At 52.3% G+C, this 17,148-nt stretch overlaps 9 protein-coding genes across 9 annotated transcripts; 4 read left to right on the top strand and 5 right to left on the bottom strand.

Annotated features, from left to right (window-relative positions):
• Positions 1–368: 368 nt before the first annotated feature.
• Positions 369–1,184, bottom strand: KD926_010129 (frataxin family protein; the record flags this gene model as incomplete). Its single annotated transcript, XM_053102642.1, has 2 exons — positions 369–644; positions 825–1,184. The coding sequence occupies 2 exons, from the start codon at positions 1,182–1,184 to the stop codon at positions 369–371; spliced, it is 636 nt and encodes a 211-aa protein (XP_052953896.1).
• A 515-nt stretch (positions 1,185–1,699) lies between these two features.
• KD926_010128 (uncharacterized protein) lies at positions 1,700–3,016 on the top strand (the record flags this gene model as incomplete). The annotated part of the gene is made up of 1 exon (XM_053102641.1): positions 1,700–3,016. The coding sequence occupies one exon, from the start codon at positions 1,700–1,702 to the stop codon at positions 3,014–3,016; it is 1,317 nt and encodes a 438-aa protein (XP_052953895.1).
• A 289-nt stretch (positions 3,017–3,305) lies between these two features.
• KD926_010127 (SNARE-binding exocyst subunit SEC6) lies at positions 3,306–5,585 on the bottom strand (the record flags this gene model as incomplete). The annotated part of the gene is made up of 1 exon (XM_053102640.1): positions 3,306–5,585. The coding sequence occupies one exon, from the start codon at positions 5,583–5,585 to the stop codon at positions 3,306–3,308; it is 2,280 nt and encodes a 759-aa protein (XP_052953894.1).
• Positions 5,586–6,269: 684 nt separating this feature from the next.
• KD926_010126 (mitochondrial 54S ribosomal protein uL30m) lies at positions 6,270–6,557 on the top strand (the record flags this gene model as incomplete). The annotated part of the gene is made up of 1 exon (XM_053102639.1): positions 6,270–6,557. The coding sequence occupies one exon, from the start codon at positions 6,270–6,272 to the stop codon at positions 6,555–6,557; it is 288 nt and encodes a 95-aa protein (XP_052953893.1).
• Positions 6,558–7,118: 561 nt separating this feature from the next.
• On the bottom strand, positions 7,119–9,040 carry KD926_010125 (sphinganine-1-phosphate aldolase DPL1; the record flags this gene model as incomplete). The annotated part of the gene is made up of 4 exons (XM_053102638.1): positions 7,119–8,130; positions 8,194–8,327; positions 8,386–8,863; positions 8,946–9,040. The coding sequence occupies 4 exons, from the start codon at positions 9,038–9,040 to the stop codon at positions 7,119–7,121; spliced, it is 1,719 nt and encodes a 572-aa protein (XP_052953892.1).
• A 631-nt stretch (positions 9,041–9,671) lies between these two features.
• On the bottom strand, positions 9,672–11,310 carry hcsA (homocitrate synthase; the record flags this gene model as incomplete). Its single annotated transcript, XM_053102637.1, has 5 exons — positions 9,672–10,635; positions 10,696–10,763; positions 10,817–10,897; positions 10,963–11,192; positions 11,247–11,310. The coding sequence occupies 5 exons, from the start codon at positions 11,308–11,310 to the stop codon at positions 9,672–9,674; spliced, it is 1,407 nt and encodes a 468-aa protein (XP_052953891.1).
• A 1,429-nt stretch (positions 11,311–12,739) lies between these two features.
• On the bottom strand, positions 12,740–13,706 carry KD926_010123 (DUF4448 domain-containing protein; the record flags this gene model as incomplete). The annotated part of the gene is made up of 2 exons (XM_053102636.1): positions 12,740–13,548; positions 13,604–13,706. 2 exons carry the CDS (start codon positions 13,704–13,706, stop codon positions 12,740–12,742), a joined length of 912 nt encoding a protein of 303 aa, XP_052953890.1.
• A 1,057-nt stretch (positions 13,707–14,763) lies between these two features.
• Positions 14,764–15,661, top strand: KD926_010122 (uncharacterized protein; the record flags this gene model as incomplete). Its single annotated transcript, XM_053102635.1, has 3 exons — positions 14,764–15,075; positions 15,146–15,543; positions 15,601–15,661. 3 exons carry the CDS (start codon positions 14,764–14,766, stop codon positions 15,659–15,661), a joined length of 771 nt encoding a protein of 256 aa, XP_052953889.1.
• A 608-nt stretch (positions 15,662–16,269) lies between these two features.
• KD926_010121 (aminoacyl-tRNA hydrolase PTH2) lies at positions 16,270–17,050 on the top strand (the record flags this gene model as incomplete). The annotated part of the gene is made up of 2 exons (XM_053102633.1): positions 16,270–16,597; positions 16,746–17,050. 2 exons carry the CDS (start codon positions 16,270–16,272, stop codon positions 17,048–17,050), a joined length of 633 nt encoding a protein of 210 aa, XP_052953888.1.
• Positions 17,051–17,148: the final 98 nt, after the last annotated feature.

Below are 17,148 nucleotides of genomic sequence, written 5' to 3'. Positions count from 1 at the left end.
TCTCGATGGTCATACTGGTTCAGATCCAGGCTTCAAGGTCTGAAGAAACAGAGTTACAGTCTAAGTGCTCTTTGACGGAATGTTAAAACCAGCGATAGTATTATTGTAACATTTACTTCTGATGTCTGCGCATCCAGTATGACCAACAAGTCCCTGGTGCCGAAATATATGAACTTCTCTTGCTCTTTCCTGCAAACATAAAAAAGACCGTCATATCCTGTATCCTACATTTCCTCTCCCACTTTCTCAAAACATTGCCATAAACATCACATATGTCTCGACAAATACATCCCATCACCCACCAACCACCTCATCGCAATAACTCACCGCAAACAACCGTCAAAACGTCAAGCCCCTGCCCTAAAGATCTATGACGACTCCTCACTGTACACATCCCTCGGAATGTTCAGCGTCAACTCGGAGTTCAACAAATCCGTCAGATTCGACCCGTCGCGCAGGTAAATCCACTGCCCGTTGACAAATGGGCGCGTGTCCTGCTTCTCGTGCATCTGGTCGCCCACCACCACCCAGTCGTAGCGCTTGGGTCCGGAGATCGGCGAGCTCAGCCAGATCTGCTTGTTGGGCGGCTGCTTGTTCAAGACGTAGGTACCGACGGCGGGGACGCTGATGTTGAGGACTCCGGCCTGGGAAACGAGGGTGTTAGCTTTTGGGACATAATTGGATGGGCTTATTGTATTGTTTTACAAGAGCATTGCAGGTGGAATAGGAAGGAAGATAGAAAGATAGAGAGAAAAAGAGAAAGGACAAGAAAGAGCTACTCCTGTCCTCCGATCTTCCGAAATCCTTCCCGGGGAAAAACTCACGCTATACTCCGCCTCCATCTCCGACCCCTCCTCTTGAGAGGTCTCCACCTCCCTCTCGAGCACATTCAGATAGTGTTCGGCATACTCGTGGTACTCGCCGTCCGTCAACGGCGACGGCTCGGTGACGTGGTATGCGGCGCCGGCGACATTGCTGGACTGGGGGTTTGGGGCGGGAGGATCTGCGGATTCAGGGTGAAGACCCTTGCGGATTGAAGGGGAGGCGTGAAAGCCTCGACGAAGGGGTGTCGGTTGAGACTGAGGCTGGGGGAGGAGAGCTGAAGCTGCGGGAGCTGTGATGCGGCCGACGCGGAGAGATCGGATGGCAGAGGGTCGAAGAGCGCGGGGGATGCGGGAGAGCATGGTGGATGGTGATGGCTTAGATGGTGTCTAGAGCGGATAGATGAAGTGGTGTTTGTAATCGATGGGAAGTGATTGAGGGAATGGAGTGCGGGTTTGGAGGTCCGGGGAGAGGAGAAAGAAGAGGGAAAAGAGGAGTGGAAGGGACCGAGTGGTGATCATCACATCATAGCTTGCCCTTCTCCGCTTTGCCGGCCTTCCTTCTCCAACTCTTCCGTCTACCTTTTATTCGGGATATTTTTGTGCAGACCTGTTTAGATCGAGGGGCTTGATGCTCAATTTATTGTTGGATTTATACCTATCCCATTCTTATTCCCATTTTGCACTTCTCTTCAAGCTACTCCACTAGAGATGCGCGACGTCATACATCTGCCACAGAGCCAAGCATAAACCCTCGTCCCGATCATCACCAAAGGCAATAGATGATCTTCTTCTCCAGGCCATTCCGGCCTCTATCTGTCCCCAGACACTTGCTGAACTCGACAATCCGATCTTTTCATTCAAGCATTTCCCTCGCAATGTCTTCCCAGCATCAGCAACCGCGACAACCCAAACCCAACAACCCCCGCGCAAAGAAAGCAAAACGACCGCAACTCACCCACTTCCTCTGTCTCCCTCTCGTCAACTCCACGTCTCTCCCTCAACTCGAATCTTCCCTCGCAGCATTCAAAGCCGACATCCCTCCTGCGACAACATCCCACCAAGGCGAAGCCCAGTCTCAAGATCCGACCCAACCACTCATTCCCGATGCCGCAATCCGCCCCGTCGGCACCCTCCACCTGACCCTCGGTGTAATGAGCCTCCCCAGCAAAGAGCGTCTCGACGCCGCAATTCAACATTTACAGTCCCTCGACCTAGTCGCACTGGTTAAAGAAGCAGAGACGATTGCGCACGCCCGCGCACAAAGAAAGGGACCTCGCAGATCCGAAGATGAAACGAATGAGCCGGCGCATGATGAGACGGTACAAAACGTAAATGACGAGAACCACACTACTCCCAGCCCGTTCACTGTCTCTTTGGAATCATTGCATGCACAGACGCGCGCACGCTCGGCGACCGTATTATATGCCGCCCCGGTGGACCCGACGGCGCGACTGTATCCGTTCTGCGAGCTGTTGAGGGATCGATTCCTAGATGCGGGGTTTTTACAGGACAAGGTCAAGAATGAGGATACGTCACAGAAGCAGCAGCAGAACCTCTCCGCGGAGACAAGATCTCCAGGGAGTGATGACGGCGCAACGTCACAGCGTCTAGCTGAGACGCAGTCTTCTCTTCTCGAAGCGATGCCCGTCGAGATAGCAGAAGATGTGGCGAGGAAAGCAGACCCCGCCTTCACGAACACGCCGTCGAAACAAGAGTCTCTGGTCCCGAAGCTGAAACCTCGACCGCTCCTCCTCCACGCCACGGTCGTCAATACCATCTACCTCAGGGGCCGATCCCCAGGATTGGGCGGGGCCAAGGGCCGCAAGAAGGGACCGTATTCGTTTGACGCGAGGGACCTGCTTGCGCGATACAAAGATTACTATCTTGACGGCGATAGAACGATACCGAGACCTTCAACTATTGGTACTACGATCACAGCAAACGGTGGTCGGAAAGACGGAGAAAATAGTGGTCAAGATCAAGCTGTTCGGCGCGACAATGATGACCTCGATGATGCAGTCGAGAAGGGCACTCCGAATCCGTTCGTCTGGGCTCGTGATCTCCCTATCGACTCTGTTTGCATCTGTGAGATGGGGGCTAAGAAATTGGATCCTGAAGGAGACGAGGATGGGTTGAATGCGAGGTTGGGAGAGAAGTATATGGTTGTTGCGCAGAGGGGTTTGGGTTTCTGATATTACCTATCCTCGGGGTTGGGTTTTAGATTTGGAAGTGGTCGGTTCTATAGAAGTATTTTGTGGCTTGGATATACCTTGTTTTATAGTAGAATCGAATGTGTTGTATATAAGATGTGTTTTACATTGTCTACCTACAGCACAGGCTGTCTGCCGCGCTGAAGCTGAAATATGATAATGCCAGAACGGAACTGAACAGAACACCAAACGCCGCGCTTCCTAAAGACGCCATGATATCCCATGCTCTCTGCCCACAGCAGCTCCAACCATCCAACAAAACAAAACCAACCTATCGCACTTTGCCCATCACAGTCTCCATCCCGCGTTCGACCGACAACTCAGCCGCCTTGGCCTTCACAGCACTCGCCATACTCCTCTCAAAATCATCCCTGGACCGCAAGACCGACTCGACCCACGACAGCTGCAGATCCCAATACTCGGTCTTGAAGCTCTCGTAGACGGCCACGACGGGAGCACCCTTTTCGGCCTCCAGCAGACGCACCAGCCACTCGACCAGGCGCCACTTGTCCTTGATGGTACCGGCGAACGAGTCCGGGTATTTCTGGAAGAAGGCGAAGACGGTAAGCACGTCGTCCTTGAACTTGTCCGTGTAAGGGTCGGCGTGGCGACGGAATTTGACGCCACGGTTGTGCACGGACGAGAGGTAGCGGACCAGCAGTTCGTCCGATAGCTCTTCGACCAGGATGTCGGTGAGCGAGGGGTGCAGAACGGGGCTGTAGTCGGCCATGTAGTCTTCGAAGGTGGATGTGATGCGCTTGATGGCGAAATCGCCGTACCAGCGCTGCGTGAAGAACTCGGGGATGGTGGTGCGGAAGTCCGTGGCGAAGATGGTGTCCACGAACTGCGAGAGGCAGTAGGTGCTGAGGTCGACGTAGCCGTCGCGCAGGGCGTCCAGCTCCGGCAGGGCCCGCGAGGCCATGTATTTCGGGTCGACGATGGGTTCCAGATCGCGTTTGAATCGCGAGAGGTATCCCATCTGGCCGGTCTCTTCGTTGTCGTCGATGCACGCGATCTGGTCGTTGGCCACCGCGACGAGGTAGTCCTGCAGTAGCTGCAGGCCGTCGAGCTGGTCGCCGCCGGGGGCTTTGTATTTGTTGCATTCTTCGTCGATGAGGGTTTGCCAGGTGGTTTGGCGGGCTTTCAGCACGCGGAACATGGCGTCGATAATGCCCTCGACCACATCGGCGCGGGACGAGGAGCTGGAGGCGACGATCTGCTCGCGGATCATGCGCCACATGTCGGGGAGAGTCTTGGTCCGGAAGAAGCCTTCGGGGTTGGTTTCGATCACATCGGGCGATCTCTCGATCAGACCCCTTCTATCGGACTCTGTGATTCGGTCCATCCAGTCCTCGACGGCGCTGATGATAACGTTCTGCCACTTCCGAATGAGATCAGGCTCGCGGTCGTCGAGTACGTTAGGTCGAAGGTCGGCCTGCTTCCAACCAAGCTTGTTCATCTTCTTGTAGTATTTCTCGGTCCAGTGGATAATCGAGAGTAAGTTGTCCGCGGGCAACTCCGGGTCGTCGATCAGACCGACCAGGAAATCGTGCATCATCCGATGGTAGATATCGGTGTACGTCTTGTAGATCTTCCACTTCTTCGGCATCAACGACTGCATGCCTTGCTGGACGGTAAAGAGATCGTTGAAAAACCATCGGAAGCTCTTGTCCAGGTTGTCCGGGTTGCCCAGGAAATCCTCCTTGGTGTTCTCGAACTGGTTCTGCGCGTAGAACTCGATCGCCTGCATGAACTTCTCCTTGTAGCCCTTGACCGTCTTCGGACCGACATTCATGGACTTGAACCGACCCGCCAGGTCCTGATGGTCCTTCTGCGCCTCCTGCAGGGCCCGAACCGTCTCGTCGTTTTTCTCCTCATGCATCACAACCACCGCCAATCGCACCACCATGCTCGGGTTATCCGACTGCACCAGCGGGATGATATTCATACAAGCCGTGCCTAGATGGTCATCAAACCAATCAATCACCGAGTCCAGACCCTGGAAGAAATCATCCAGCGCCGACTCGCTGCTCGGGTCCTGCACCTTACGAATCTGGTCCATCGCCTCGTCGCGGAAGTCCCGCAGCCGCGAGATCTGCATGTGCGCCCGCAGCAAGTTCGGCTGATTCTCCAGATCATCGTCATCCTCTCTCAACAGCGACTCCACCTCCGCCAGGTCCTCGCTGAAGTTCTCCAGGCCCTTTTTCATCGTCAGGATCGCTTCGAAGTTCCGCTGGATCTTGGCCAGTCGATCGATCTGCGAGAAGTCGTCGACGCTGGTTTGCGATTCCGCGCAGAGCTTGTCGATCCCCTGCAGCTCGTCTTTGGTCTTCGAGACTTGCCGTTGGCCTTCCGTGAGGGCGTTGATGCTGCGTTGTACAGACTCGAGTTGGCTCCGGAGGCCCTCTCGGAGCTGTGAGTCGACGGCGGCTTTCTTGCGCGAGTATTCGGCCTTCAGTCCGGCGATCTTGTCGAGGTCTTCGGGGTGACGCAGGATGTCTTCGAGCCGGGGCATGGCTACCGTAGCGTCGGGGTCCGCCGCACGCGCCATAGTGACGGTATATAGGTGTGCGTGCGTGCGTGTGTATTAAACGAAACGACCGAGAGTGTTTTGTCCGAAGGTTGAAGCCACGAAACTAAATCAGTGGAGTATCCTGATGCAGATGTAATAGACAAGTAGTCAGTATGCGCGGCAACCCCTCATGAGATGTCAATGAGTTAAAGAACTCAAAATTGACCAGCAAGATGAACAGTCAAATAACAAAGAAAACACAAGAATGGGTAATGCACAGCGCAGCTACCTTAGCATCCAGCTCCTTCCAGCTAGAATCGCCGTCGAGGTAGTGATGTATGTAGTCTGGTGCATCGCTCCCACGGCACGGCAGAACACAGCCCACGTGACTCCCCGCCCTGGCCGAGACTGAATCGGGAAGGCAAAAATCCCGCGCTCTTCGAGATATTCCGACAGGTTCCCCAGCTTCATTTGTCTGCCGCGGAGTGAACGATCCTCGAACCCCGAAACTCGCTGAAGTGTTAAGATCCTATCAGCGAAATCTAAACTCATCTCACTTACCCCGAACCTGACTGTCTCGCAATCCGTCAACCCGGAAGAAGAAAAAACACACGACCTTCCGAACCTTGCGAACCTTGCGATCCGAACTTCCTCCAAATACCGAATACCTATACCACACCGGATTCAATTCTACCTCCAATTTCAACCGTTTAAAGAAACAAAATGTCCTACTTCCGAATCACCCTCGTCCGCTCCGCGATCGGTCTGCCCCGCCGAACAACAGACGTGCTCAAGGCGCTCGGTCTCAAGAAGCGTATGGGCACCGTTTTCCACCCCGTCTCGTCGTCCGTGGCCGGTCAGATCATGCGCGTCAAGGAACTCGTCGAGGTCAAGGAGGTCGATAGACGGTTATCGAAGCAGGAGATCCATTTGGAGCGGAAGCCCGATCCCGGATACTATCTTGAGACGCAGGCGCGTCATGTGTGGAACTCGGAGACTCGGAAGCAATGAGCGTGTTGTCTATCTGTCTGCCAGTCTGCCTGGTTCCATCGGTTAAGCGGAGATCTGTTAGGATGCTTTGCTTCGTGGACTTTAATTGAGGGGCCTGGCTGGTTTCTGGCTAGAGGGGGTTAAGACTTTTTTGGAATGAGAACGGCGTATTGCCCTCTCTATGTCCGTTTTTTTGTTTCTTTTATTTTGCATGAAGCGATTTTGTTCTTTTGATTGTGTTGATTGATCTATTTTGAGGTGCCGAGATATGGGGAATATCATCTCGTCTCGTTGGATGAGGTCGAGTTTGAACGACTTCTTGTACTATACATACTATGTTATCATATTATATTGAGATTTGGATTCCACGTGGCAATTGAACCAATTTGAAATTCATCATTGGGATGTACTCCCACCAAACTCAATCAAATAATGTATTGCCCAACTGCGACACCTCAACTCCAAATTACCGACTATGTTCTAGAGCGAGGACACGATTAAGTCCGGGACGAGATCCCCATATAAACAGCTCGCTTTTATAGACTTATTAACAATGGAATCCTTTCAGCAAAGAGAGCCCATCTATGCTTTGTATAGAGTGTCAAGGAAGCCTTCTGCCAGACGGCTCACGATACTCTTATCCGGCATGCTACCGGCTACACCGTAAAGGGCCGCCGTGTCACCACGCTTGATGACATAGGACTTGCCCTGCCTCTTCCGCTCCTCAGCCTTGTCTAGCTCCTTCTCCACGACCTCGATAAGGTCCGTGGTCAACTTATCGATTGCAGACGCGGTGGGAATGGTGAACGCTACGTGGATAGCGGCAGGGGACTGGAGGGCGTTGAGATGCCACCCCTTCGAGGACAACGCGTCAGCCATGTCATAGACGTCCACGCCGCCATTTTTGCTTGTGAAAGCCACGACGCTAACCATGGGCTTGCCGACGATTTCAAGGTTCTTGGAGAGAAGAGGGTGCTCCTTGATGGTGCTCTCAAACTTCTTGGCGGCGCCAACGATCTCCAAGCAGCTGTTGATGTATCCGGTCTCACCAACATTCATCAGACTGGTCCAGCAGCCCGCGATCAGCGCACCAGGACGGGACCCGGCCACGGATGGAGATGCGTAAACGCCACCCGACCAATCGGGGTAGATGAAGTACTGGTGGCTACGGTAGACCCTGTTCCGATACAGCACCACGGAGTTGCCCTTGGGAGCGAATCCGTACTTGTGGGTGTCGACACTGATACTAGTCACACCAGGAAGACGGAAGTCGAATCCACCTTCCTCTTCATAGGGCGACGGGAATCCAGCCTTCTTAAGGAATGCAATAACAAAAGAACCCAGGCAGCAATCCACGTGAAGAGGGATCTTGTAGGTGGTAGCCAGTCGCGACAAAGCAGGGATGTCATCGATGATTCCATGGGGGAAATTCGGCGCGGATCCGACCAGGAGAACGGTGTTGGAGTTGATCAACCGACGAACAGAGGGAATGTGGACCTTATACTCCGGAGCCGGGCAGGGCACGCGGTGCAGCTTGATTCCGAAGTAGTTCGAGGCCTTGATGAAGGCAGCGTGAGCAGTATCGGGGATGATCCTTGAGTGGTAATTAGTATTCGTCTCATGACAGATAGCATGCGAAGAAAGCCTGTCGACTCACATTTCGGGTTCGGTCACACCGCGTTCCGCATACGCCTTGTTACGAGCCCCCAAACAGGCCATCAGGATAGATTCAGTACCGCCACTAGTAGTCACACCAGCGCCGTCCGAGGGTCCGTTGAATAGAGCAAGAACCTATTCCATCAATCAACCACCATGTCTACCTCAAAGGGACAGGTAGAGTGGAACATACCATGGCCACGACTTCGGCCTCCATCTTGCGAACACCAGGGAAAACATCCGGATGAATAGGGTTCGCCACGCCAAATTTTCCAAAAGCCTCGGTCTGAAGCTTCAGGAGGTCCGATCCACCATGATACACGGCACCGCTGACGCGACCGTCTTCCCATCGGGTATGCTCCATGTTCACCAGCTTTTCAAGCTCGGCGCGGATCTGCTCGGGTGTCCATCCTTCCTTGGGGAGCTCCAAGTATCTCGTAACACCAGGACCGGTCGGCACGAGTTTCGTCTCGAGATTCTCAATCGCGGTCGAGACCTGCTTGTCCACCTGTCCGCGGACACCGGGGATTCGGAGGAAGACGGAGTAGAGGAAGAGACGGACGGCGGCGTAAACGTTGCGAATGCTACCGAAGATACCATAACCACGAACAGCGTAGAACGCCTTGCGGACCCAGCGGAAGATAAAAAGAATAAAGACAATGTTTCGAAGGCTGTGTTGACGACGTTAGTTGATTAGAATGCAAGCGCGACGAACGGAGAACGGGGAACTGAGAGCGGGGGCGGAGAACTCACAGGTCCAAGTTCAGGGCGGCCAACTGCGCGTTAGGAGTTCGGCGGTAGCCAAGCAGTTTATTCTGCAGGGCAACCGGAAGAACCGACGAAGCCATGTTGACGTGGATGCAATCGAAGAAAACGAATGAAGGGGGGGACGTCCTCCAGAAAGAACGACGATGGAAGGACGGGGAAGGAGAAGATGTGGGAAGATCGGATGTGCCAGGAAATGACTAAAAAGCAGCCTCGGTTCCCACATGCAACCTTGCATGACTTGCAGGCATCCAGAAATCCCGTTAGATTGCAGACACGGAATTTCTCCAGGTCACAGAAAGACTTTGACCGCTGTCCTATACTACGAGTAGATATTGTACATGGAAAGATCTGAAAGCTACCAAATTTATCCATTCGGTTGACTGTAGGAAATGCAGCCAACCACTTCGCGGCCTGCTTATATACAAGGTCCTTCCAGGACACAAACACCGAATCTCCATCCTTTTTTCTTTCTCGTTGAGACAACAAAAGAAGGCTTTTAAACACCCCATAACCAATGAATCCCGAGACACATAAATAACATCAGATCATAAAGGAAAAAAGAGCAAACCAAAGGAGAAAAAAATAGATCTTCCCTTCTTGGGAGCCGCTGAGGGAGTATGATCAAAGCTCTAAAAAAAAACACACGAAGAAATCTTTCATTCCAAAAGGAATTGCAAAGAGAGATAGAGAGAAAGGTAGAAGACGTCATGTTTAGACGGGGATGCCGCTGGCAGCCTGAGCAGCCAACTCCTTCTCCTTGGCGGCAAACTGAGCCTGCTCATCAGCCGTCAGATCAAGAAGGGGCTTGTCCTCTCCGGACTTGATGTTGCGGTAGTAGGCACGGATGATACTGTCGGCATCATCGACAGCAATGGGTCGGATATCGGCAAGAGCCTTGATCTTAGCCGTGCACTCCTTGTACTGGTTGTCGGTCATCGCAATGTTGAGCTGCTGAGCACGGGACTTGATGGCGTTCCATCCAGTCAGACGAGAAGCGAAGTGGACATATCGGGTCATGCCAAAGTCGGCAGGGTTGATGATTTCGTAGGTGCTGGGGTTGTTGAGGATAGCCTTGGCGTGGATACCGGCCTTGTGGGTGAAGGCACAGAAACCGGTGATGTAGTTGTTGAAGGGAATGTTAACCTCGACAGCCTCGGCAACGAGATCCTCAATGTCCTTGATCTTCTCCAGCCTGTACTTGCTCTTGACGTATTCGGGATCGGCGACCATCATGCGGGCCATGAGACCACCGAGAGGGGTGATACCGTTACGCTCACCAATACCGAGGACGGAGGTGTCGATGTGGGTGGCACCGGCCTCCAAAGCGCAGTAGGCGTTGGCAATAGCGCAACCAGTATCGTTGTGGAAGTGAGTCTCGATGTCACATCCCACAACGCCTCGCAGGACACGGACGAGCTCGTAGACCTGACGGGGAGAGGCGCAACCAACGGTATCGGCGATACCGACACGGTTCACGCCAACCTTGTCGACGGCGGAGTAGATGGACAGAAGGTCAACCAGGTCCGAACGGAAAGAGTCCTCACTGGAGAATCGGATCTCAATGCCCTTGGACTTGACGAATTCGATGACCTCAATGGCGGCGTTCTTGATGTAAGTCATATCCTTGCCGTGGGAGTGTTCCCGGAGGTAGGAAGAGGTTCCAATAACGACATCACTAGTCCCTAGTTAGACAATGGCTTTTCAATGCGTTGGGCTGTTGTAATAGTCCACTTACACTCCATCAACACCAGTCTCGACAGCAACGCGAGCGTCGTCCATGTGGCAACGAATGTGAGTCAGGATCTATTGCGGGTAATTAGCAGCAGATCGCAGTATTCCGTAGGGTTGCAACATACCTTAGCCTTGAGACCGAGCTTGCAAATGGCCTCGCAGTCCTGTCTCGACTGCTCCGAAGCGCAGGGACTGGTAAGCTCAATCTATAGCAAAGCGAGTGATTAGTATAGGGACTTCGTGAACAGTCAACGGTCTTTCCATGACTCACGTAGTCGACACCAAACTCGTCGAGGGCCTTGGCGATCTGGATCTTCTTCTCGGTATCAAAGAAAGCGTTGGCGAACTGCTCACCCTCACGGAGCGTACTCTCGATGATCTGGAAGCGCGAGACATTGCTGAGGAAGTCGGTCACACCGACGTTGTGGCCGTAGGGGTTGCGAGAAGCGGAGGGGTGCGGGTTCTGGCGGGTCTCGACGGCCGTGAAGCCGGGGTGTTCACCTTTGCAGAATGGTTAGGTACGGATATGTAGGAAGGAGATGTAACGGCTCTTACCATTGGCATCGGTGGGAACGCCATTGGCTTGCCCATTGGGCTCGTGGTCTGCACCGGGACACATTGTGGAAAGAAGGCGGGATGGTGGGGTAGACTGAGAGAGTAACTAGTATGTTAGAGTAGATGCGAGGCGAGTTGGGATGAAGTTGGACAATTGGAAGGGAAGGATGGAAGAGGAGAGGCGGGGTAAATAAAGGAAGGAAGAGAAGAAGAATACTAACCAACAGTGAGTCACAGGGAAATCTTCCAGACGAGTACTTTTAAAAATGCAGGAAGCAGAGCAGCGCAAGTTGCAGGGGAGACCGGGAAGAGTCATCGGCCGCGAGCGACCAAAAAGTGGGTGGGGTTTAGAAGGCGCCCTTCAGCCACTCCTGATTCAGGCCCAGAAAATGAAAATTTCACTCGCCGAACTGCGCTTTGTGTGGGGAGCCAAGTCCTCCCTGGCGCTTTCCCCGGGGCTCGATACGGTCTAGTAGTCATGGCTATTACTACTCCTGCTGCCGATTGTTCATCCTATTTGCTGTACGGCGTAATTATAACCGACTTTGCCACTGGCAGATTCTACTCCCAAACCAAAAGAAATTTGCCATCCGTCCTCTCGAGGGGAGCATATAGGTCGACTGAGTAAGTGGTAGGAACTCATACTTCGCTTATGCATCATCACCTTATTTGCGAAATTCAAAATACAGCGGTTTTAGTGCGTTCTAGTAGACAAAGGTCCCTCTGATAGGGTTGGGTCTAGCTGAGGGACCCGACATCGGCAGAATTGGTTTGCCTGCGCTGGTTCCGTCGATGATGCGTATCAATTTTGAGACCGAGGAAACGTCTAAAAAGTCAGCATTAATCAACATAAGATAGAAGTATACTCCGTAGACAGCACATGGAAATATTGCACGTCGAGTCTAGACTGGACAACCTGAATAATAATCATCTTAGTGAATCCTAACCGACTGTCTGGTCTGGACTATGATATCACCCGGTGAGATAACCAACTAATCTTCTCCATCGCGATGACTCCAATTTTTCTTTCCGCGAACGTCATCGTCTCCGACACCGCCGTTGGTCACCTTGGATACCTACACTTTCGTACTAATCTGGTTTCTTGCCCTTCTCGTTGGCTGGATATTTTACTAGTCTCTTGGTTGGATCCCTAAATGCCTCTGCTGGGTAACCAGACCGCCTCCTTTTGTCAGGACAATCCAGCGACCCTCAAAGGATCACCAGTACGGTGTACAGACTACAGTGAAGGCGGAAAGGCAATAAAAAATTATTTTTTTTAAAAAAAAAGAAAGAAAAAAACCTAGGCAATAAGCTCATGCCACCCGTCTGGACTCAATTGTGGAGTTGTACTAATGCACCTGTTGATGTTTATTCTAATCCATACTCCCCAAACGAACTACTCAGTTACTCCCGTGTCATAGCGAGAAAGAATGCAAAACGGTGTTACTTCATCTCGTCCCAACACACTAATTCATACAGAGCCCAATGCCCCGTCAAAATTTCCAGCTCTTGAATTTGGACTGATCCCGATTGAATGCGTAGCTTGCTGTGCGCTCCAGGTCATCGAACACGGCGGACTGGTTGATCTCGGGCAGGGTCGAGTCGGTCTCATCCGTGAACTGTTTCCAAAGCGGCGGACCATCACTTTCGGATTCCTTTTGGTTTTGACCCATGCGTTGGTTCCTGGACTTTCCGACCGCATATCCGGCACCTCGAGAGCCCATGATACTCCCAATCCCGATCTTTCTTCTGTTCTGCATACCAAAGAATAGGCCCAGTACAACGGCCACTACAACGGCAAGACTTACGGGGAGTCCGATATAAAGTGCCATTTTGTTGAATGGTAACTGGGGAGAAGGCTGCCAATGCTCAACGGGCTTGTGCCGAAGTATGATGGTTGGTCCCTGCTGAGCATTCGCTCGTCGATCCGACTCAAGATCAAGCTCGATGATATAGAATGTCAATGCATTCTGCGACTTTCCCTGTAGCCATTCTCCATGCATGTGCATAGGAATGTAGCCGTAGCTATTGTCGGTTTTCTCCGAGGTGAAAGCCGAATCCCCCTCGGTCGAGTTCGAATACCTCAGCTCAATGGTAATCGTCGCGTTGAGGGGATAGAAGTCGGCGTTCCAGGTCACATAGTATGTCGCGTCGACATGAACATCTGCTCCATCCATGGGAAGGCAGAAGGGTACGAAGGTCCCGTTCACATCCGTACATATGGGGAAATCGCCCGGAGGGGATTCGTGGTGATGTGAGGACAGATTCCCGTGAGAGTCGGCGGTAGAAATGTTCAACCGTTCTGTTATATGCCTCGTCAGTAGCGCATCCACTCTTCTCATAGCAAAGGTATTTACCGTTGTCATATTCAGTAGCAGTACCGAAGCTCTTGTCCATGAGGAATGCCGCCGCTATCATCGTGGCCGTCACGGCATGGCGATAGATCTGGAATGGCTGCATCGCGCGATGTCATATGCAAGGAGTAAATGCGGACAGTGAATAATCGGAATACCACCAATTTGTTGATAAGAGAATGATTTTCCTAATGTCGCCAAGGATTGATTATAACGGGACTAATCATGCTGTGTGCATCTAAACATCTCAACGGGAAGTAAGCAACCATGTTGTAATGTATGAACATGGCCAAGCAAGGGACAGGGACCGAATCAAGAAGGCGCAATGGACGACGGGACCAGGCAGTCGTGAGAATAAGACCCCATCTTATGTCAATGTTCATAACTTATGCCAACACCCCGGTAGTCCCTGAATTTGAGGATCTTCCATGGTTGTTCCCCTGTCAGCTGTCACATGGCTGGCCCTAAAAAAGTGGCACCATATCTTGATTGTCCGTGAGCCTTTCGAGAAAGATGCTCAAAACCCCAAAGGGGAAGGGATACGACGAGGCAAGCATGGATATTCATTGCTTCCACTGTCTACTAATTATGAAACATTCATCGCATCAGAATGACTCGTACTCTCTAGCGAGGCTGCTAGCTACGCTGTCGGCGATCATGGTGACATAAGCAAGGAGCGACACTTTCCGGCAAAGACTCGAGCAACAGTCGTGGATGATGATGCATTGGTTTGTTGTCAGGTCATGACAATGCGCAAACTCAAAGGAGAGCCAGCGAAGTTGACGGTGTACTCCGTAGAAGTCCAGGAATTCCCATGGAAATTAGCGGGATTCCATGGGCTTCGGATTCCCCGCTACCGACGGGAACTGCTGATTCGCCTTTGCCCGATTAAGTTAGGCCACCTGTCGACGCCTCTCGGCCTTCTACTTACGTCTATCGTGGCTGTTTCATTCTACCACAACCCAGGTGCCCGTCTTCCTCGCTGCCTGCTGTCCGTACTTTGGCCTCCTGAATCGTCCATTTTCCCTCCAAAGTGCGCCCCTCGTTCTATCTCATCAGCCCAGGTTGGTTTACCCTTTGAGTTCCCTTCTGTCAAATCATAACAGTTTCGCGTTCCCCTGTCGCTAACGCGTCTTATTTTCGCTTTCTCGCCAGTCAGCATCATGCGCTTCATCCAGCTGCTCCCCGTCCTCCCAGCTTTGGCTGCGGCGCAAGAACAGGTTCCCATCGGGGACCGTGTTCAGGGTTGGTTCAACAAGGCCAAGTCCTACCTGCCAACCGCCACCCCCGTGATCCCTCACGTCGAAAAGGTGGTTGAGCAGAAGCTTCAGGAGAAGGTTGTCACCAACTTCAACCTGAGCAACTGGCAGACCCTCCTCGAGCCTGCCTCTGACCCTCAGAACTGGCTGCTTTATATCACCGGTGGTAACAAGACCTGCTTCGGACGCTGTGACCAGGCGGATAAATCTTTCAACGTAAGGGCCACAAATATATAGGGGCAAGGCCAGGTGCATAGTGACTAACGATCCGTGCTTTCCGATTTAGGAATCCGTTCTACTGTTCTCTGCCGATCCTACCGCGCCCAACCTCGGTCGCTTGGACTGTGAGTCGAACCAGGTTCTGTGCTCCATCTGGTCTGCCGGTGCTCCTTCCGTTTGGCACTTCCAGGTCCCCCAGGCTCAGCTTGGCGAGGAGCGTCCTCCCACGACGCTCCACACCGTGAACCTGAACACGACCACAGTGACCGGCGAAACAATCTACAAGATCCACTCTGAGAAGACGTACGAGAACAAGCCTGCCTACGAGGGTGCTTTCCACCCCACGGATAGCTGGCTTGCCCAGAACGGCCTCTTGATCCCCGTCGGCTATGTCATCTATGGCTTCAGTGCCATCCCCAGCTGGCTTTTCATGATTGGTATCAGTTTCTTCAGCCGTACCATGATGTAAGCCAGGCCCATCGGTGTAACTGCTTGACTTGATGTCGCTAACCATCAATCTAGGAGCCGTCGTCTTGGAACCCCCGGAGCTCCTGCTCAGGCCCCCGCTGCTCGCGCTAATTAGACATCGCTGCTCATGAGGATGACGATGTTACCTTTCGATTTGCCATGTTCAGGGATGTATATATAATGAATTAGCAGCACTTAGGAGAAAATGGATATTGCTTGGTCTTGGTCATCTTTCCATGAGACGCTTTGGGTTCTTATTTTGGTTTAATTTATTTTACTTTTTTTATTATTGAGAAAGAAATGAAGAGGTTTTGCTTTGGGAATGGGATTCATTCACGCTTCCACGAGATAATGTAGCTTTGTAATGCTCGGATCGTAGATTACATGGAGCGATAGGGGCGATAATTCAAGATCTTGACTTGGAAATGATACATACTATCGAGGCTTAAGCAGTGGTCTGTGTAAAACTAGGTACATTACTTGAAAGACCACACGTCCAAGCGCTTCCCCAAGATCTAGCCTCCGTTCGTTTATAGTCTACTCTCTGCTCTCCAAAAATCTCGGCCCTGAAAATCTACAAGGAAAACCAACAAATCTCGTCACATGACAATCCAAGCTACCCGCTCAACGTCACAATCACCATCCTAGAAAAAAAAAAAAAAAAACCCGACTCAAACATCTTCCTCGAGCTCAGCCCCTCACACCCCCTCAATCCTTCCCAAAATGGCCGATCTCGATCGCATACCCCCGTCAACAACCGCCTATGTAGTCGCGACTGCCATCATCGCCGGCGTCACGGGCTACTTCCTCGGCCAGGGATCTTCGCTCGGCCTGTTCTCGACCAAAGAGAAGGAAGGCTGGCCGAATAGCTACAACGTGAAGGTGCACCGGGACTCCTCGGATGAGGAGGGCGACGACGAAGACGACGACGAGGAAGAGGAAGAGGATAGCGAGGAGGAAGGCGACGGCGGCGAATTGGCCAATTTCGAGGGGAACAATGAAGAGGTGAAGCTGGTGCTGGTGGTGAGGACGGATTTGGGCATGACGAAGGGTTGGTTTTTCTTTATTTTTCGCTTTATCTTTAAACGATTGGGGAGGGAGGGTTGACTCGCTCAATCAATTTCTTACAACCTATCGCCAAACCCAAACACCCTACAGACAAAGAAAAAAGACCCAAAGCTAACGCGCAACCTACGCAGGAAAAATCGCCGCCCAATGCTCCCATGCCACCCTCGCCTGCTACAAATACCTCACAGCCTACACTCCCAACTCCCCGATCCTGCGCCGCTGGGAACGCCAGGGCCAAGCGAAGATTGCGCTGCAGATCAAATCCGAAGAGGAGCTGCAATTGCTGCAGGCGCAGGCCATCAGCCTGGGTCTTTGCGCGCGCGTGATACAGGATGCCGGACGGACTCAGATCGCCAGTGGGAGTCGCACGGTGCTGGGGGTTCTGGGACCCAAGAGCGTGGTGGATGGTGTAACGGGGCATTTGAAGTTGTTGTAGATTGGGATGGGAATGTGTATATATTAGATCATAGCGAGGGAATGAATGACTTTTCTTAGTGCTCAATCAACCAATACGAAGATTCACGAGGTCGCGTC

Source organism: Aspergillus affinis (assembly GCF_023601865.1).
Source record: "Aspergillus affinis strain CMG 70 chromosome Unknown NODE_77_length_175834_cov_85_933294, whole genome shotgun sequence".
Lineage (NCBI taxonomy): Eukaryota > Fungi > Ascomycota > Eurotiomycetes > Eurotiales > Aspergillaceae > Aspergillus > Aspergillus affinis.
The sequence above is the reverse complement of the archived record's forward strand: the minus strand, read 5'-3'. Positions and strand labels throughout refer to the sequence as shown.